The 19,417-nt window shown below is 40.2% G+C and overlaps 1 protein-coding gene across 3 annotated transcripts in view; it reads right to left on the bottom strand.

Moving 5' to 3' along the window:
• Positions 1 to 4,938: 4,938 nt before the first annotated feature.
• Positions 4,939 to 19,417, bottom strand: part of efr3a (EFR3 homolog A (S. cerevisiae)) — a 97,775-nt gene continuing 83,296 nt past the window's right edge. For 2 of the 3 annotated variants that reach the window (XM_078397323.1, XM_078397326.1), the window contains 5 exons: positions 14,433 to 14,521; positions 12,869 to 12,917; positions 12,511 to 12,614; positions 11,784 to 11,833; positions 4,939 to 9,424 (listed from right to left, as the gene is read on the bottom strand). In XM_078397323.1, coding sequence (XP_078253449.1) covers positions 9,316 to 9,424; positions 11,784 to 11,833; positions 12,511 to 12,614; positions 12,869 to 12,917; positions 14,433 to 14,521 — 401 coding nt within the window. In that variant the 3' untranslated portion in view covers positions 4,939 to 9,315. The remainder of the gene's footprint in view (positions 9,425 to 11,783; positions 11,834 to 12,510; positions 12,615 to 12,868; positions 12,918 to 14,432; positions 14,522 to 19,417) is intronic. The other variant, XM_078397325.1, reaches the window with a different exon arrangement.

Below are 19,417 nucleotides of genomic sequence, written 5' to 3'. Positions count from 1 at the left end.
TGCCAAAATGCAACCTGCTTCTTTCTGACAGGAACAGGCTATCTACCACTTTGCAGACATCAATTTTTTTTAAAGTACATCAGCTCGTTAATGCAAGCTCCCTGTGGCAGCTAGACTACAGCAACATAGGCTGTGACTGCCAGGCAGGGGAGAGAGGCTGCAGAGGGAAAGCAGCAAGATTCATTCAAAGGGATCAGAATGTCCTGGCAATGAAACTCATGCCAGGAAGAAGCGTTACAGCGAGCTGAACAGAAGTCGTTGCTCACTCATGCAGACGCGTGCACACACACGGAGTGAGGAACTACAGATGCTGGTTTATACTGACGATAGACACAAAGTGCTGGAGCAACTCAGCGGGTCCGGAGCATTTCTGGGGAAAAAAGATGGGTGACATTTCGGGCCGAGACCCTTCTTCAGACGCTGAGTTTTGGATTGAGGATTAATGTAACCAACTATAATAATCCAACAATGGTTCACTATGTGAAATTGATTGCAATCTCAGGTACCTTCTCTGCCACTTGGTCGATTCCTACAATATTCAAAGGAGGGTTCTTGTTAGGCTCAGGAAATGATTAAGATGCATCGTGGGATTGAGATCAAACTTCAGATCTATGCTGTCACGAGCAGCATATATACACAACATGCTGGAGTAACTCAGCAGGTCAGGCAGGATCTCTGAAGAAAAATATTAGGTGACGTTTTGGGTCGGAACCCTTCCTCAGACAAACCTAGTCTGACCCAAAACATCACCTATTTTTCTTCAGAGATGCTGTCTGACTCGCTGAGTTACTCCAGCATTTTGTGTCTATCGTCAGTATATCTTCAAGCATCTGCAGTTCCTTCCCACACGAATTGCATATACAAAATAAGACACACATTGCTGGAGTAACTCAGCGGGTCAGGCAACATCTCAATCAGCTGTCAAGAAGGGTGCCCCCCTGAAACGTTGCCTATCCATGTTCACGAGAGGTGCTGCTTGACCCACTGAGCTACTCCGGCACTTTGCATCTTTTTCTCAGCACTACATTGCCTGTTCTTTGGGGCCATGATCCGTCCCTCTAGGTGATTAATTGAAAATGGCATTTATTCACAAAATGCTGGAGTAACTCAGCAGGTCAGGCAGCATCTCGGGAGAGAAGGAATGGGTGACGTTTAGGGTCGAGACCCTTCTTCAGACTGATTGAAAATGAGGAAGGGAGTGTAAGTCAATTGTGATTATTTGCACATACTTGGAAAGTATGATGCAACGAAGTGTTCACATCCAATTGTTGTGAAGGAACAATAGATTCTTCCAATGCTCGGGCTTCATCAGTTTCTTCTCGTTGTTTATCTTGGAATGGCCAGTTGCGATCATGACTTAACATGAACAGTTCCAGTTCCACCAGGGTTTTTGTGTTTAGAGATCCAGTGCAGAAACAGGCCCTTCGGTTCACTGAGTCCGCGCCGACCAGCGATCACCCCGTACACTGGCACCATCCTACACATGAGGGAACAATTTACAATTTTTCACAGATGCCAATTAACCTACAAACCTGTACGTCTTTGGTGTGTGGGAGGAAACCGGAGTACCCGGAGAAAACCCACGCGGTCACGGGGTGAACGTACAAACTCCGCACAGACAGCACCCGGGAGTCAGGATCGAACCCAGGACCCTGGCGCTGTAAAGCAGCACCTCTACCCCTGCGCCAGTGTCGCCCTTCTCGTCACTGAGATGGACTGTGGCTTTCAATGGCGTGGCATAACCTCTTAGTGCAACTTAGCAAGGGAGCAAAAGGTCAGACAGGAATGCAGGATTGTGATTAGCTTATTAAATTGTTGAGGAAATTTGAGGGGCTTCGTGTCCAACTAATGCTTCTGATTCATGTGATCAAATGTATATTTAAATATCGTAATGCACATTCCTCTCAGCCGCAGATGGTGCAACCGTGAATAGCTATCAATTATGTCGAGCGAGTTGCTTTGTGTTTTTAATTGACAGCGTGATTATAAATTGGCCATCGCCTCTGTATTCCTTTTACTGAACATCTGTAAAACTCTCCGTGAAAGCCCTTTGTGATGATGACAGTCCTCTGCAGTCAATGCCTAGAGCAAAATAAATGTCCTTCCTTTTTCAAATGAATATATTTAATAGTTTGTTCCTAAATACAAGTCACCTGCCAAAGATCAGTATTCCAGCACAGCATTCCAGATGTAACCTTGCTTTCACAAATGCATAAACATCTCCACACATCCTGAAGAGAGGTATAAATAATGCATAAACATTAACTTAGATATCTCCTCTGGAGGATTGTTACACAACATTAAGCGAGCTTCAATTATCATTACTTCTTCCTCCTCCTCCACTGTTCCATTGTTCCTGTTACACCAAGAGTCGGATATTGCACCTTAATATGTTAATATGTTTGAAGGCTACTTCATACGTCCGACGTTTTGACATGATAATTGACTTTGAAATAAGCAAATACAACGGTGTGGTTTTTATTACGCTCGAGTCTGACACGCTCTTGATTCTGCCGTCTTTTTTTGAATGAGACACGTTGTTTTATTGGATACATGATCAAGGGCTGACAGAAGCAGCATTGTTCTTTGCAATGCTTTACAGCAGTTATGTCTAGCACCAAGGAGCAAATGAAATTATCTGTAGATTAAATCCAGGAACGATTCCAAATGGCAGCAGATGTTTTGCTGAAATTCTCACCTACCCCCAGTGTTGTTCTATAATACTGGTGGGAATGTTCTGCAAGCAATGCCTGGTAGGTCTGATTCAGGTGCAGGACTTCCTCATTTGTTCGGTGCCTTTTGTTTTCTATCTTTTACTTCCCTGTTGCTTTTGGGACTGGCTTAATTTGGGACATTTCTCCAAGGATATGAAGCACTGTTATATCTCGCCCAAGTAATTATACATTGTGCGATGCTGTTGGCAACATCACGGTCACACTTGAGGATTTTGTTACTTGACATCATATAAAATGATGAGAGGAATAGATCGGGTAGATGTTCAGAATCTCTTGGTGGGACTAGTGTAGCTGGGACATGTTGGCCAGTGTGGGCAAGTTGGGCCGAAGGGCCTGTTTCCACACTGTATCACTCTATAACTCTATGACATCTAGACAGCAGTGGAAGAAGCAATGTTAATGGAAATACAAACCATAGTTAATTTAATATCCAGACAATTAATCCACAGCTATGCATTCCGAGGTACTTTATAGCAAATATCTCTCCATTATAGTCTGGGGTGGAAATCTAGTGTCGTGTTCTTTTCTTCCTAGTCTAAAGCCAAAGGCAATGACATTCACTTCATTGACCTAGAATCCTGTACAGGCCGACCCCAGGCTAGGCAGGGTACTGTTCCTGTAAACTGTAGTTTGCAAGTCCCTGTTGCAAGTCGGAAATGTGGCCAGAGTTCCACATGTGGCAGATGATTTTTGTTTTAGAGATAGACTTTAGAGATACAGCGTGGTAACAGGCCCTTCGGCCCACCCAGTCTGCGGCGACCAGCGATAACCCCTTACACTAACACCATCCTACACACTAAGGACAACTTTTACCGAAGCCAGTCACCCGTCTATATATCTTTGGAGTGTAGGAGGAAACTGGAGCACCCGGAGAAAAACCACGTGGTCACAGGGAGAACGTACAAACTTCGTACAGACAACACCCCTAGTAGTCAGGATCGAACGTGGGTCTCTGGCGCTGTAAGATAGCAACTCTACCGCTGCGCCACTCTGCCTGTAGTCTGGCAGCAGTCGGCAAATCCATCCCACCAGTCTCCCAAATGCTCGCTTGTCTGTATGGACTGTACATAAGTCAAATGTACGTAAAGCCTGGGCAGACCTCCACGATTACTCACACCTAGCAGTGCAATTACCCGCTCAACAGCAAGCGAAGCAGAGGACCCCCCTGTGACAGGTGGTCTGAACCTACCGTGAAACAATTTAAACTTCTACTTTGGAAAACACAACCGCTCTGAAAGTGAAATTCCACATTACTGAAACAGAATCAGCCTGAAGAAGGGTCCTGACCTGAATTGTCATCTTTCCTTTTCCTTACACGAATGCAGTCTGGTCCGCTGAGTTCCTCCAGTAAAACATGTTTTTTTTTGTGTTGCATGGCTTTTCCTGTCCCAGTGAAAATCGAATGGAAACAGGGGCTCAGGGGAATGTTGGCGCCCAATTACTAAGTACATTCAGGGCTGATTGGTGCACGATTTCAGAACCCATCCACGGACAGCACCCTCGCCCCTTTTTGAGTTCACCTGAAGGCAGATCTAATCTACCACCATCGAGCTGTATGGGACAGAGCCACCATGGAATGGGCAACGCATCTAGGCGAAATGTTCTTTTAGGAAGGAGATGAGGAGGAATTTCATTAGTTAGAGGGTGGCGAACCTGTGGAATTCTTTGCCACAGATGGCTGCGGAGGCCAAGTCAGGGGATATTTTTAAGGCATAGATAGATCAGTACAGGTGTCAGAGGTTATGGGGAGAAGGCATAATCTACACCACATTGCTTCAGAAAAGCAGCCAAATAATCAAGGACCATTTATACCCTAGTCATTCCCTCTTCTCCCCTCTCCTCTTAGAAAGGAGATACAAAAGCTTGAAGGTACATACCACAAGATTCAAGATATCTTGTTTTCCACTGTTAACATACTACTGAACGGTCTTCTCAGAAGCTAAGTCTCAATTTACCAACTTACCTCATTGTGGCTCTTGTACTTGTACTGCATTTTCTCTGTAGCTACAATGCTGTAACTTTAGATTCTGCATTATACTAGTTTATTTCTGTGCACTACCTGCTGTACTCATGTATGGCTTGATTGTACTCATGATTTGACTATGTAGCACACAAACCAAGTTTTTCCATTGTATCTTAGCACATATGACAATAACAAACCAATATCTTAATGAAAAATGCTACAGGCTGCAGTAAAGCTGTTTATTTTATCCTTCACATTAAGTTTATAATATTTCTGAAGATGAATAAAGCTTCAATAATACATAGAAACCCACATTTTAGACATTTACAAAAAAATTCAAGGTGTAGAGAATATTCTGAAGATATGATACATGACTAGGATTACATAATACATCACACATGATCATAGTTTAAGCACATGCAACAAAGCAGACTAAATTTGAAGTAATATTTTCCATGAGGCATCATAAACAGAACATACGCTGTGGTCTTATGGCATAAATTCACAAGTCTTGCACAGACACCATAAAAAAGACCTGCTCTTTAAAACAAATGGTGTTTAAAAAAAGTGCTCAATCAAGTTAAAACATTCACCGAATGCAAATGTGACTTGAACCAATACAAAAATTATATTGCTCACAGTATCAATCAAGTCCAGAGGAAACCACAGATTCCAGCATTGAAACTTTTGGATTTGCCATTATTTGGTTTAAATCATTAAACGTCATAAATGGAGAGATTTGTCTAATGCAACCTTTTCCCACATTATACTACTTTCAATTTTTTAAATTACATATATAGATTAAAAACAGGTAGCAACGTATCTATTACTTACAAATACACGTGGAATTGTAAATTGTAAGCAAAGCTATTCAAAACAAAGCATAATCATGTGCAAAGTGCCAAAGCTTGATTGTATAATTTGACTGGAATAGCAAAAGGAATAAATTTAATTACTGTTATAAAACAGCATATTCCTGCCAATCCCAGAATTGCTGCTTTAAATTTGGCCGATGGGTGAATGTTCCGCAGAATCTCCAAAAACTAGTATTCTTTGCAATTTTCTATCTGCATTTACACATCTTAATGATGTAATACAAAAAAAACCTTTTTGCCCACAGATTTTTAACCTCAGCTTCTCAGATTTCTTTAAACTGGTCCAATGCATAGATATTTCTCATGGGCCCTCCAGAATAATACAAAACAGTCAACTAAAAAAAGGTTTCAAAAGAATAAAAACTGGCCAAATGTACATTAAAACAGAATACGCATTGACTAATGTATACCATATCATTTATTAGAAGGCTTGATTTCCAGCTTATATTCTAGGTTTTCAAACTTGGGGCATAATAGAATTCAGAGGGATGTAAAAAATTGGCCATTAATAATGTGCACCATGAAAAGTTTATGCATCAGAAGCAGATTTTCTATAATATATTGTAATGTAAAATAACTGCAGCGACTTTTTGTTTAACAGTGCCAGAATGAATATACAGTACTATCTGATGTAAATGCACATGGCCCAGCCACCTCTGTAATATTGCTCCGAGTACTATTTTATACTGTATGTTTTTTTAAAGAAAGAGTATTTTTAAGTGAATGGTCAGTGGTACATTGACTCAAATTGTTTTTATTCGCTAAAAAGGAAGAGTTTTAATTCAACGTGGACAATTGTGGAAGGATAGAAAAAAATGCTCTCTCTATAATAAACATTCAAATGTTTTGGATCCTCTGGTTTATCTTACTCATGGGTCAATTGTTAAAATATATACACTGACTATAGTGCAACTTTGCTATTTTGTAGTTGTAATTGAAATAGGAAGAATTGCTATTTAATAACAGTAATGTTGTTCTGTACGAACATTATCTACAATTGATTTCAGATATTTCATCCTGGATATCTCGTATCGGAAAAGTGCACATTTTCTTTAGAAAGTTAGCTGATTTATGTATTTAACTTGTTTATATTCATTGGATGGGACAAGTTTGGGATTTTATTTTGGCGTGCAGGATTTGCTGAAGATATTGTCCTTGTGAGTTGCACTCACAGGGGCAAGTAAAAAAAATCCTCTAGGTCCAAGACAGCCTCTGCAGGACGAGCCTCGAGGTTAATCTCAATAAAACTGCCAACTTTTATAGGGCATCCAAAACCAAAAAAATGTTCCTTTATTAATGCCGTCGATATCTGGTCTTTTAACAAACAGAATATTAGTTTATTAATCCTGGAGATTGGGAGAAGTACCTGGGCACCAGAATAGACCCCTGGGTTGGTTGCTCTCCAAGGGTCTGGAGTGACAAACTGGAGGAATGTGGGAACTGCCTTCTGCAAGCTGGGCTCCATCCTTTACAGAAGGTTGAACTTTTTAAAACCTATTTTATTTCTCTTTTTTTTAAAATATCACCGTAGTTTTATACGAGACCTCCCAAAATGGTTTAGTTAGGCTTGATAGTGTTAGTAGACATTTTCTAAAGTTCCTACACCTGTCTACTTCTACCAATAATGGCATGTTATGCGCTAGGGGTAGGATCCCCAAGCTCGAGACACAAATCCCACTACCCATCATGAAGTACTACACTGATTTCAAGAGTGCTAGTGACCAAATGGCGAGATTGACTTGAGCTTGCGGGAATTGACCTGGACCGAGATTTTTTTTAAAGATTAGGAAACTCTGCTGTCTCACGGCAGTAAGCATCCTTGAGGACATCGTTAGGCACAGATTTAGCCAGGATATCACTAGAATTAATAGGAGACATCAGAGGACTGGTGTCTTCTATTTTAAAAACGACCCACAGGCTAATAGGGTATTCATCTCAGGGTGAACACTTCAGCGCGTATTCCTCACTGAGTCAATCCCTGCTCTTGACCTCCCTCCAGTTACGCTGCAACATTGACCCTGCGTGGAACATGCTGCCCATTTATACTCCCTCCCTGTGTAAGAGATGCAGGCCAACTCGGGAGACCCTCAGACACATCTCAAGTAGATGTGTTTTTTTGCTAAGAACCGGAGGATCTTCTGTCACAAGAAGGTTCTCCACCTATTATGGGAAAATGGCCAGCTCCGACTGGGGCCATCCTGCTCCGAGAACAAAGATTCCTCGACAAGGCTGAGAATACACGAATCCCCAATGCCATCTTAGTAAAGTGCTGTGCTTGATGACGTCTCGGTAAGGTTTGAGGATAACTCTTGCTTGCTGGGGACAGCTTTCTTGGAGAAGGTGAATAGTCAGAGGAGATAGTGAAGGAAACATGCAGTTGCCACCGTCATCTTGTTTGGTTTCATCGTTGGTGCAAGGGGGTCAAGGTTCCACTGACAATCAGAACGTTTGAGAGGTTCTAGGGATTCGCAATTTTAAGGATGTATCATCCAGATGACCAGAACTGCTTTAACCATTACCACCCTAGCGTTTTTATGGACAATTGATTTGTTTACCTCTTAGTTAATATCTCATAGTTTGTTTTACTTCCTCACACTGTTTTAATATTGTAAAAATAAAGCAGTTCCCTGAATAACACGCATCAAATGACGTTAATGTATAAGAACCTGACTTGCATGATCTAGACCCAGGCTCTCATGGGTGACTCTCTAACTGGTGTATTCTGTTTCTTTGTATTTTTTAACCGTCCCAGCAGTTTTCGATCACATGGACAAATAAGGGAAATACTCGGAAAGGGAAGCGTGCTGCAGCATTACTTTAGTATAAATAGCCGAATGCCTCATCAATTAATTACAGATACGTATGAATGAATGAACAAATTTGCCACTGTCCCTACCCATTATATAGTGAAACCACAGCCAAGGCCACAGGCTTGGCAGAATCAGTGGGGATAGACGACCCTGTCGAGTTTGATTCCAGACTAGCACTGCGAAGAGACTTGAGAGGTGTAGAATAATGGTCGGCCCTCCAGTTATGATACACACATTTATACAATCAATTTAATTATACCTACATAATAGTTGTGCAAATACTAAATACCAGCAATCTAGATGGAATTCTGTGTACCAAAAGTGAATAAAATCAAACCATTTCACATATAGTTTTGAATAGCAATATCAATATACTCCAATGCTCAATGTGGATGCACGGAGAACAGATTAGAATTGAAAATTAACAAGAAATATGTGTTACATTTTTATAAGTTTGGAATGCTGTAGAACCAAAATTAAAAGGAGTTCCAATTAACAAATATGACAAATTGTATAAAGCATTTATGTATCACAGATTCATTGATAAAATCCATTCTTTTACTGAATTAAGTTTATTTTAAATATGGTAGTCATGACTACACTTTGATAGTTGTAAATGTTGGCAATTCCTCCTACACGTTGCCCCTCTGGCAAGGTGAAACAATAATTTTTGAATGTAAATATTAAGTTCTTAAATACACCCTTGGCCTACCTGATTCTTGCATGTTTAGACATTATACATTTCAAGGACTAGAACTCATCACAGTGAACACCAGTTCAGCAAGCCCTAAAAATTAACTTGACTCTTCAACTAATTTATTTAGAGATTCAGTGAAAGTACTCGACAAACACCATTTTGAAAAATATTAAATCAATGGGAAACATGTATGCTTTGTTATGTTTCCTTGAGGTATCTTAAACAGAAGCAGCAACTAATAAACACAAAGGTCTGGAAACTTCATTTCGTAGACCGGGATGGAATGGTATTGAACGTGGCCCGCTGTTACACTCATGGATCCCGATGGGCTCGGAGGTGGCCTGCTGGAGAAGAGGCTAAATCAGATTACTGACTTTCTTCCATCTTTGGAAATAAAAAGCCATTTAAAAACATTTAGAAGTCAATGAATAGCACAATAGGTCACCGTACTTAAATGTATTATCAAAGAAAGGTTCTTTTTAATTTATTTTAATAATAAAATTGTTGTTTAAAATAAGCATATCAAGTATGGAAGATGTCCAATTATCCTGTCCAAGAGGTGTTCTCTGGACAAACTGGCAACTGTGAATACACAGGATCCCAAAGATTAATTCTACCTCCAAGTCATTAAAGTTATTTTCATTCCAGTTTCTGATATTGAACGTGTTAGATTCAAATGGACAGTATTCTGCAAATTGAAATGTAGTTGCACTTTGTCTAATTTAATTCAATATATTTAATTCTCTTCCCCTCCCCCTACATAGCGTGTTCAGATATTTGAAAGTAGTACTCCAAAACTTTATTTTAAGTTATGCAGAAGGTTTTACTTTGGAGAGAATACTTCCATTTATCCAATCACACTTTTCAAACTATGCTCAATTTTACTAAATAGGTTTTATGTTTTTGCATAATTTTATTCTCATGGGATAATGATGACATGCTTCTACTGAAGTTTTCTAGTTTCTGAGGTGGCTGATGAGGCTAATGTAGGTCACGTAGTAGGGGAGCGAACTACTACTGGAGGGTATTCTGATGTGCTTCTTCCACCATTTATACTCAATGTCATGCACCCAACATTTGTATGAGCTTCTCAGGACCACCTCAAATACCCCTCCTCTATTTTCTGTGAGATTATGGGACTGAAATTACCCAAGAGTTGTTTAGGACGTTGCACTTTTTCCAAGGTTGCTTTGGGAACTTGATAAAATTATTTCCTCTTTCCACTGATAATTTCTTGCCGATATAGGGTTGGACCACCCTGCCTGTTTTGGGTGCCTGATGTTGGATGTGCTAATGATGTGGTTTGTCCATCAGAACCATCTGACTGTAATTAGAATTCAATCTGGGGTTGTTAGGTCAGGAAAGCATGCTGATATTGGTTTACTTTGTCTGCCTGTGGTGTAGGAAGATTACGTGTAGAGTTATTAGTGGTCAGGATTGAACCCATACACTATGTCACTCCTTGGTAGGCCGAATGGCCTGTTTTTGCTCTGTACAGCACTATTAATCTACGAATGCTGAAGTCAGACAGCACATAGATAAATAATTTATGTTCATTTTCAGGATATATGATAGTCCTGTTGCCAAAGAGTAACAGAGGAACAATGAACAAATTGCTAGACACATAGCGTTCTATTTATTGGAAATGGTAGAGGATAGAGTAGCGCAACTTTTGAATTCATGGTGATATCTACGGAATACAATCAGCTTGTTTGAAATTATCCAATAATCTTTTTTCCTATTCTGTCATGTAAATCTTATAGTTTTATAGACAATAGGTGCAGGAGGAGGCCATTCGGCCCTTCGAGCCAGCACCACCATTCAATGTGATCATGGCTGATCATTCTCAATCAGTACCCCGTTCCTGCCTTCTCCCCATACCCCCTCCCCATACTCCGCTATCCTTCTTTACAAAGAAAATCGAAGGTGTATGAAATTTTAGACATGCAATAAATTGATTGCAAAGAGATAACCTTAGCTGCGTCACAGTTTGTTCATGATATTTTTTTTTGTACTGGTCATTAACCACTACTTGGAATATGTTGTCTAATTTGGTCTTGGACAGCAAGCCACTGAATGTGAAACTTTAAAATTTGAGGAATTACATTCTATTCACTGGTGGGGTAAATTCACATTATTTTCATAATTGTTTTAACATTTGGCATTTAAAATACATTGAAAATACATTTTCAAGCCATGTATCAACATTGATAAACTGTTTTGGTTGTGAAGATGATTTTCTTATAGGTGTGTGGGGAAAACAATTGCAACAGTTAGGTCACTCTGATGACAGATGATTAAATTGTTACCTCACAGCTGTTCACACTTCCAGATCAAGTCTCTTCACTTCTGGTAAAGTTAAAGACTAATAACAGAAGGTAGTTCAATCTACAAGTTAACATTCTTTAGTTGCTGTGTAATAATTGTACACTCATTTTATTGTATTCTATTGGATACTAGTTAGCTATTATAAAATTAAATACTGATGCTCCCCGGCTTACGATGCTTTGACTTACGATATTTCGACTTTGCGATGGTGCAAACGGCAGCGACAGCTCGCTTCCGCCCACGTGATCACGTGTATTAAATGCATTTCGACTTATGATATTTTCGGTTTCCGATGGGTTTCTCGGAACGTAACCCCATCGTAAGTTGAGGAGCACCTGTACATTTAAACATTTTTATTAAAACAGAAGCACTCACCTTATTGTCAATTCAAATATCTCTGCAAGTTTGTCATGGAGGAGGTTTGACTGGAAGAGAGGTAAATAAGACATTGTGGGAAATACACCAAAGACAAACTGATATAGTATAAAATTATCTAACCTTTGAACTAGTTATGTTTTAAGACTAGCCCTCTATTAAGTGTTTGACCAGATTTTGTTTAAATTGCTGAATAAATCATGTTGAATATCATGGCAAAGAGAATTTTGGTATTTATTCACAGACACACGATTCCTTGCGCTCAGATGTTAATTAAAATGTTCCAAAATATTTCAATTCCAGCATATCCCAAAATGAGCAATGTGCCCTGCTCAACAATCACCAACCTGTAACCTCTCACAAAGAACGTTTTCAGTTGGAAAGAGAATGGGCGGCACAGTGGTAGAGTTGCTGCCTTACAGCGCCAGAGACCCGGGTTTGATAATCTATGGGTGTTGTCTGCACGGAGTATGTAAGTTCTCCCGGTGACTGCGTGGGTTTTCTCTGGGTGCTCCTATTTCCTCTCACACTCCAAAGACCTACAGGTTTGTAGGTTAATTGGCTTCTGTAAAAGATTGCAAATTGCCCCTAGTGTGTAGGATGGTGCTAGTGCACAGGTCGGCACAGACTCGGTGGGCTGAAGGGCCCCATCTCCATGCTGTAGAATCTAAAGGAAAAATGCAATAAGCAGAGCAGATATGTTAAAAACACCGCTGCTTGATCTAACCTTGGATTCACATTGAGCTGCAATCTCCTCAAATGGTGCCTTCTGGAACTTCTCAATTATCTGGCGGCGCTTCTCCCTTTCTTGTTCCTCAAGATTTTGGCTATCTGAAATGACAAATTCCAATTCGTAAAAATGACAAGATAACACGGAACCCGTTAAAATAAGTGCCCACAAACCGTTGACACAAATCCATGGCACGTATTCACATGACATTTTCTTCAGAACCAGCCTGTAAAATGCATTCAATAAATGCTAATCGGGATAGTTCAAAGTTTATTCCATATTCCAATTCTGAAATTCTCACCACCCCAAATCCTGTCATGTTGTGCTATGACTTGCTTTACCACGAAACACATACCGATGGCTTTCTTTAGTGCTTCAAAGGTGATTTCTTCAACTATCTTTGCCTGTGGAAATAAAAGGAACACTTCTATAGATATTGCACCAAACCATGCACCACTTAAAGAAAGACACAAAGGCCACAGAGGAGGTTTGCTAGCAGGATTCCAGGGACGAGTGGCTTTAGTTATGTGGATACTCTGGAGAATCTGTGTAGTAATAGCATGGATGAATGCCATTTGATCAATCTTGTCTCTAACAGTTCTTAAGTAGGAGCAATCTAGCTAATTCCACTGGCAGCAGACAAATTCACTCATTTCAAATACTTTCTTCTTTCCGGAACTTTTCAAATTTCCATTTGAATGTTGAAAATGAATGCCCTCTGTTACTTCCCCCTCAACCTAGATTCCATCTCTCCAGAGATGCTGCCTGAGTTACTCCAGCATTTTGTGTCCACCTTTGGTTTAAACCAGCATCTGCAGTTCCTTCACACCCTGTTCACACTAGTTCTACGTTATCCTACTTTTTCATCCACTCCCTATACACTAGGGGAAATATACAGAGGCCAATTAACTTACAAACCCACACGTCTTTGGGATGTGGAAGGAAACCAGAGCACCTGGAGGAAATCAATGCGGTCATAGGGAGAACGTACATGTAGCACCTGAGACCAGGATCGAACCCCGGGGTCTATGAGGCAACGGCTCTACCAGCTATGCCACTGTGCTACCCTGTCTCAGATATCCAGCTTGCAAATATTGCCTCTGCTGCACTCCTCTTTGTCACTACATGCTTCTGTCATGGAACATTATTTTTAAGAATTTGTTGCAGAAACGGCCACCAAGCTATTACTTGGACAGCTAGAATGACTAGGAGATAGTTGTGCGCCATGGTGGTGCAGCGGTCAGTTGCTGCCTTGTAGTGCCATGGATCCAGGTTCGATCCTGACCACAAGTGCCATCTGTATGGAGTTTGTACGTTCTCCCTGTGACCATGTGGGTTTTCTCCCGGTGCTCCAGTTTCCTCCCACACTCCAAAGGCGTACTGGTCTGTAGGGTGATTGTCTTCTGTAAAATTGTAAATTGTTCCTAGTGTGTAGGATAATGCTAGTGTATGGGGATTGCTGGTTGGCACGTACCCAGTGGGCCGAATGGCCTTTTTCTGTGGTCTATCTCTAAACTAAACTAAAGATAGACATTATGGAAGTGCAGGACGGCAAGTGTTAGCAGCCCACATGGATTTATTCCATGGACACCACTGATGTAATGGCAGACTGGGAATTGAAAGGCGCCTGTACGGTTAGAATTTAACAATTCTGGAATTCCACAAATGTCAATACAATTCTTATCCCTGCACATTAGACTCGTTAAAATACTTCATAATGTAATTACATTTTTAAGCAAATACTTCCAAATATAGTTCCAACGAAATCATTTATTTTTAGAGAGAGGTTATAGTTTGTTGATGGGGGTGAAACAAATTTATAGGAAACGTATTTACATTTCAGAGATTTCATTCCATAATAGCCCAAATGTCAGAAAATTAGGAACAATATTACACGTAGGAAAAAATGTTTACTTTACCTTGTCCTGCTGAACATTGACACCAAGGAGGTCAACTTGGATTGACACTGTGTCAACAATGCTTTTTCTTCTGGACAGCCTATCTTCATCTGAAAAAAAAAATACGCGCAATATAAATCAAAAGTTGTTATTCATAGTACTTAAACCATTTACTAAAATATATAGATATATTGGAACGTAGCATTTAACAACATGCTGCAGTATCTAACCTTGTCATTGTCCTATTTCATAAAGTATCACAGGCCCAGTTCAGGACAAGGAAAGTGTTACCTTAATTTGGTGCAAAATGTCTAGTAAAATGCATCAATAAATGTAGGCAGTACCAATCTTTCTGGTCAAGAGCCTCCAATCCGAAATACATCCCTTCACGCCCACTCTGACCTCCACCACCAAGCTAATTTTGTATCCAGTTGGCTAGCACCCATAATGAATAGTAATGTGAACTTTGCAAGGACAAATTTATGCAAGTCGAACAGCTAAAACGCCAGTAATTGGAGTTTAACACACCTCACTCAACTGAGATAGTTATCAAACGGGAGATATAATTATTGCACCCAGCTCCATGTACATTCACCCTGCTCTGGCCCATAACCTTAAACTGCATTATCCATGGATACCATATGTTCTGCGGCACGATATGCTCTCTCAGATTTGATCAAGAAACAAAACCCACTATTTGACAATACTTTAAAATTGTCTGCACTTGGAAGTTGGTAATACTCATTCGATGGAGCAACAATATTGTTAACTTGCTTCATGCTACTTGTACGCCAGTTACCTAATCTTTAGTACTTGGACAATGCTCAGGACAAAGCTATCTGCCCACATACATTTAATTATTCATTGGGACCAGGTCTTGATTTCCTTTTATTGCCATAGGCGAGTCAGGGCTAAAGTCTGACTAACTTGGTCGAATCAAATTTGAAGGTGAAGTGTAATGAAAATGTAGGGGAGGCATTTTATAACAGCTCTGCCCACTGTGCAAGGAAAGCCTTAACAATAGAGTTGGGCGATAGGATTATTAGCAAGCCTATTCCTTTGTTGAAGTACTGTTGAGTTTTAAGTTTTTAATAAGGTTGCAACTAAATGATTGTGTTGATTTTTCATTCCTTTCATACGGTGGGTAATAGAAAGCCTGCAAGTAGCTCAGATGATTAGATGAAAGCCATTAAAATAAAAAGGGCCAAGATATTTGGGATGTTTTCCTCTATAAAAGGAATTTATTTCAAGATATTTGATTGTGGCATTTAAAATATGGCATACTAGACAGTATTTATTTGTGGATATATATATTAATCTAATTATATAACCATTAGGGTGAACCTTGGACATGGGCACAATATACTAAAGCACAATTATGGTAGATGAAATGTTTGGCAGAAAGAGATTAACTATTTAAACTCACAGCTCAAACCAATGCTGATGAAATGTCTTAAGTTTCCGAATGTGGATGACAGGCAAAATAAAATGGAAAATGTTTGAAACACTCAGATCTGACAGTATCCAAGGAGAGGAAAACAGAGTTAATGCTTGGGTTTCATAATCTTAGAGTTAGGAACAGATGTAGATAAACAGACTTCAAAACTGCAGAGAAAGTAGGGAGAAGAGCAACCAAGCGATAAGGTCTTTAATGGGATGGAAGGCTGCAGTGATTACATGCTAAAAAGGATGATAATGTATAAAATCTAGAGATGTAAACGCAGAAAGTATCAAAGTAATGGAGAGTGAATGCTCGAAATGTTTCATAAAAATGCTGGAATTGGTGAATTAAATGTTGAGTTTGGAAGAATGTAATGTACCTAGTCAAAAAAATGAGGTTGACTCCTTATAGTTAATATCCTCTAATCCAGGCAGTATTTTGGTAAACCTCTGCAACCTCTGCAAAGCCTCCACATCCTTCCTGTAATGGGGCTCTAGAACTGTACATAATATTCTAAATGTGGCCGAACCAGTTTCATAAAGCTGTAACAGGACTTCCTGACTCTTGTACTCAATCCCCCCCCACCCTAAAATCGATTATGACCAAAACATCAAACTGCTGCTCCTGTTCCTCTTGCAACCAAGTCTCTGTAATGGCAACAACATCATAGTTCCATGCACTGATTAAAGCTCTAAATTAATTTATTTTATCCATAATACTTCTTGCATTGAAATGAACACTTCAGCCTATCTGTCTTACCATGGTCATTAACGTGTCCCAGTCTGTCCACCCTTTCAGACTTTCGTGTTATGGTGACCTGCTGCTCTGGTTCCCATCCACATGCCATTCTAGTTTAAACCCTTTAAAAAATCTAGCATAGTTTTGCATATAATCCGCCATCTAGAAAATTCTGAAAGTGTTTACAATCTTCTGAGTGAAGAAATTTCTCCCTTCAGTTCTAAATGGCAAACACCTTCATCTCCAGTTTTAGGGTCTTCAGTCCAGGAAAAAGGCCACCCAGTATCTGTCCGCCAATCATCAGAATTACTTTGAAAATGAGAGGTGACCTTACTCAAACTAAGGTAGCTTGACAGAGCTTGTCAATGGTCTTTTCACTAGGAGACATAGCTATAAATTAAGTTACCAGTCATTTATAAATCAGGTGCTTAGGTATTTATTTCAAGGTCAGATAATCTTTGGAATTCGCTGCGCCATAGAGTGGTAACGGTCAGATCACGAGACATCTTCACAGTGGAGAATTGGGTGGAATAGGAAACTAGTACAGAGCAGAAAACGAGACCAGCATAGATCAGCCATGATCATATTGGATGCCAGGGCAGGCTGGAAGGGCCTACTCCTGCCACACTTTCCCCACATTTTTGTATTGTCTTGCATTGTTTTAATTTTAAAAGACTTTCTCTCTCCTGAGTGACATCCAGGAGTCCATTTCAAAACAAGGGTTTGGCCATTTGGAACCGAGATGGAAAGACATTTCTTCAGAGGGGAACAAATTTTTGCAATTCATGTGCCAAGGAGGTTCAGACATTAAATATATTCAAGACAGGGATTGGCAATCTCTTTTGAAATGAAAACCATTAAGGGATTTAAAGTTAGTTTGGAAAAGTGGCACTGAGGCAAGAGATCAGCCAAGGTATTAATATATAAGGAATGTCTTCCTTCTATTTCTTATATTCCAGCTCCCTCATTCCAGGGATTATCTTGCAAACATTAGCCTGCCAAGGCACATACAAGGACAAAGCAAACAGAAACATCCAAACTATTCCCTCGTGTGGTTTAACCAGTCAATCGCATCAGCTTCATTTATCATGTTGCAACATCCTTGCAATAAACTTATTTGCAAGACTGCTTCGATAATAGGAAAATTAAAAAATCAGTTCAGTTTCGGTTTAGTTTATTGTCACATGTACTGAGGTACAGTGAAAAGCTTTTGTTGCATGCTAACCAGTCAGCAGAAAGACAAAACATAGGGATATCAGGGATAATATTTAGTTAGTATGCAGAAAGAAGGAACGTATTGTAATCATGTATTGACTTACTATCGATTGTAATCATGTATTGTCTTACTGCTGACTGGTTAGCATGCAACAAACGCTTGTCACTGTTCCTCAGTTCAGTTTAGTTTATTGTCACGTGCACCGAACTGTGTGCTGCTGTCACAGGTGACTGCCGCCTTGCTCAACAGCAGAGGCATGTCGGTGCACGGTCTCTACAGCTCCCGCTAGTTCACAGCGTCAGTCACGGCTTAATGAGCAGCTCATTTTGCTCTGCATCAAAAGGTAGTGTTAAACACAAACAATCTTGGCTGACACGGAGGCAGCGTCGGCCTTTCAGTGCCAGACTCTGCTCTCCCAGCTTGACGATACATTTCCTACGTGACATTTCCTGAAGAGCAGAGAATTGTCACCTCCTTCCTGGCCAACATTTCCATCAAACCACATACTCAGCGTTAGATTGCCGCTTTTGCATGCCAAATGTGGACAAATGGCTGCAACAATTTGATTCTATCCTGTACCTTTTTCATACCCTTAGGAATTGGGGGAAACTTTTTCTAATCTCTTACCTCGACGGAGATGCGATTTTTGCCATATCGTATCTCCGTCTGCACTGCAGCCTAACATCGTGGAGTTGGCAACCTTTGCTGGAGATAGACTGGGAGCTCCATTGCGGGACTTACCATCACGGAGCTTGCAATCCCTGTCGGAGGGGGGGGTCTTCTTTGGGCCTCCAACTGTGAGAGTCTACGAGACTTTAACATCGCGGTGCCTGCGGTCTCTGATAGAGACCGATATCGGGGACTCCAAGCCGCAGGAGTTTCGACCGCCCTGACGCAGGAGTTTCTATCGCCCCGATGGGGCTTTGACTGCTGGGTGCGGATAGTTCGACTGCCCCGACCGCGGGAGAATAAAGAGGAAGGAGATTGGACTTTATTGCCTTCCATCACAGTGAGGAACGTGGGGGATCCGCTGTGGTGAATGTTTATGTTAACTTTTATGTAGTTGTGTGTATTGTTGTTTTTTTTAGTATGGCTGTATGGTAATCTGAATTTCACTGTACCTTAATTGGTACACGTGATAATAAATTGACCTTGAAACCTTGAATATTTGACAAGCACTGTGGAATACAGCAGACATCACCGCTATAAACTCATGGCACTGGATGTATGAATAAACCTTGGTTCTGAAGCACGGAAGGCTAAATACCCCAGCTCAGGCAGAAATTCCTCTTCCTAGAATATATAACCGATGGACTTGCCCATTACTTAAGAGTTTAAGTGATGCAGATGCAGGGTTTAACATGATTTTTTTAAATTTCAAGATGAATCTCAGATTTAATGCTGAAATGAAAATTCAAACATTTAGTTAACCAATTTACTTAAGTAATTACTGATATTAGCTGAATTCTGCAATAACATCTTAGATAGCTTTTATCTTTCAGCAATTTCTAGAAAATGCATTGATCAGTTTGAGATATTTTGCAGTCCAATATTTGTCTTCAGACATCAAAAGAGCCAGTTATTCTTACACAATTTATAAGATATGGCACG

This window comes from Rhinoraja longicauda, chromosome 4, assembly GCF_053455715.1.
Source record: "Rhinoraja longicauda isolate Sanriku21f chromosome 4, sRhiLon1.1, whole genome shotgun sequence".
Classification (NCBI taxonomy): Eukaryota; Metazoa; Chordata; class Chondrichthyes; order Rajiformes; family Arhynchobatidae; genus Rhinoraja; species Rhinoraja longicauda.
Note: the sequence above shows the minus strand (reverse complement) of the source record. Positions and strands in the feature narration are given on the sequence as shown.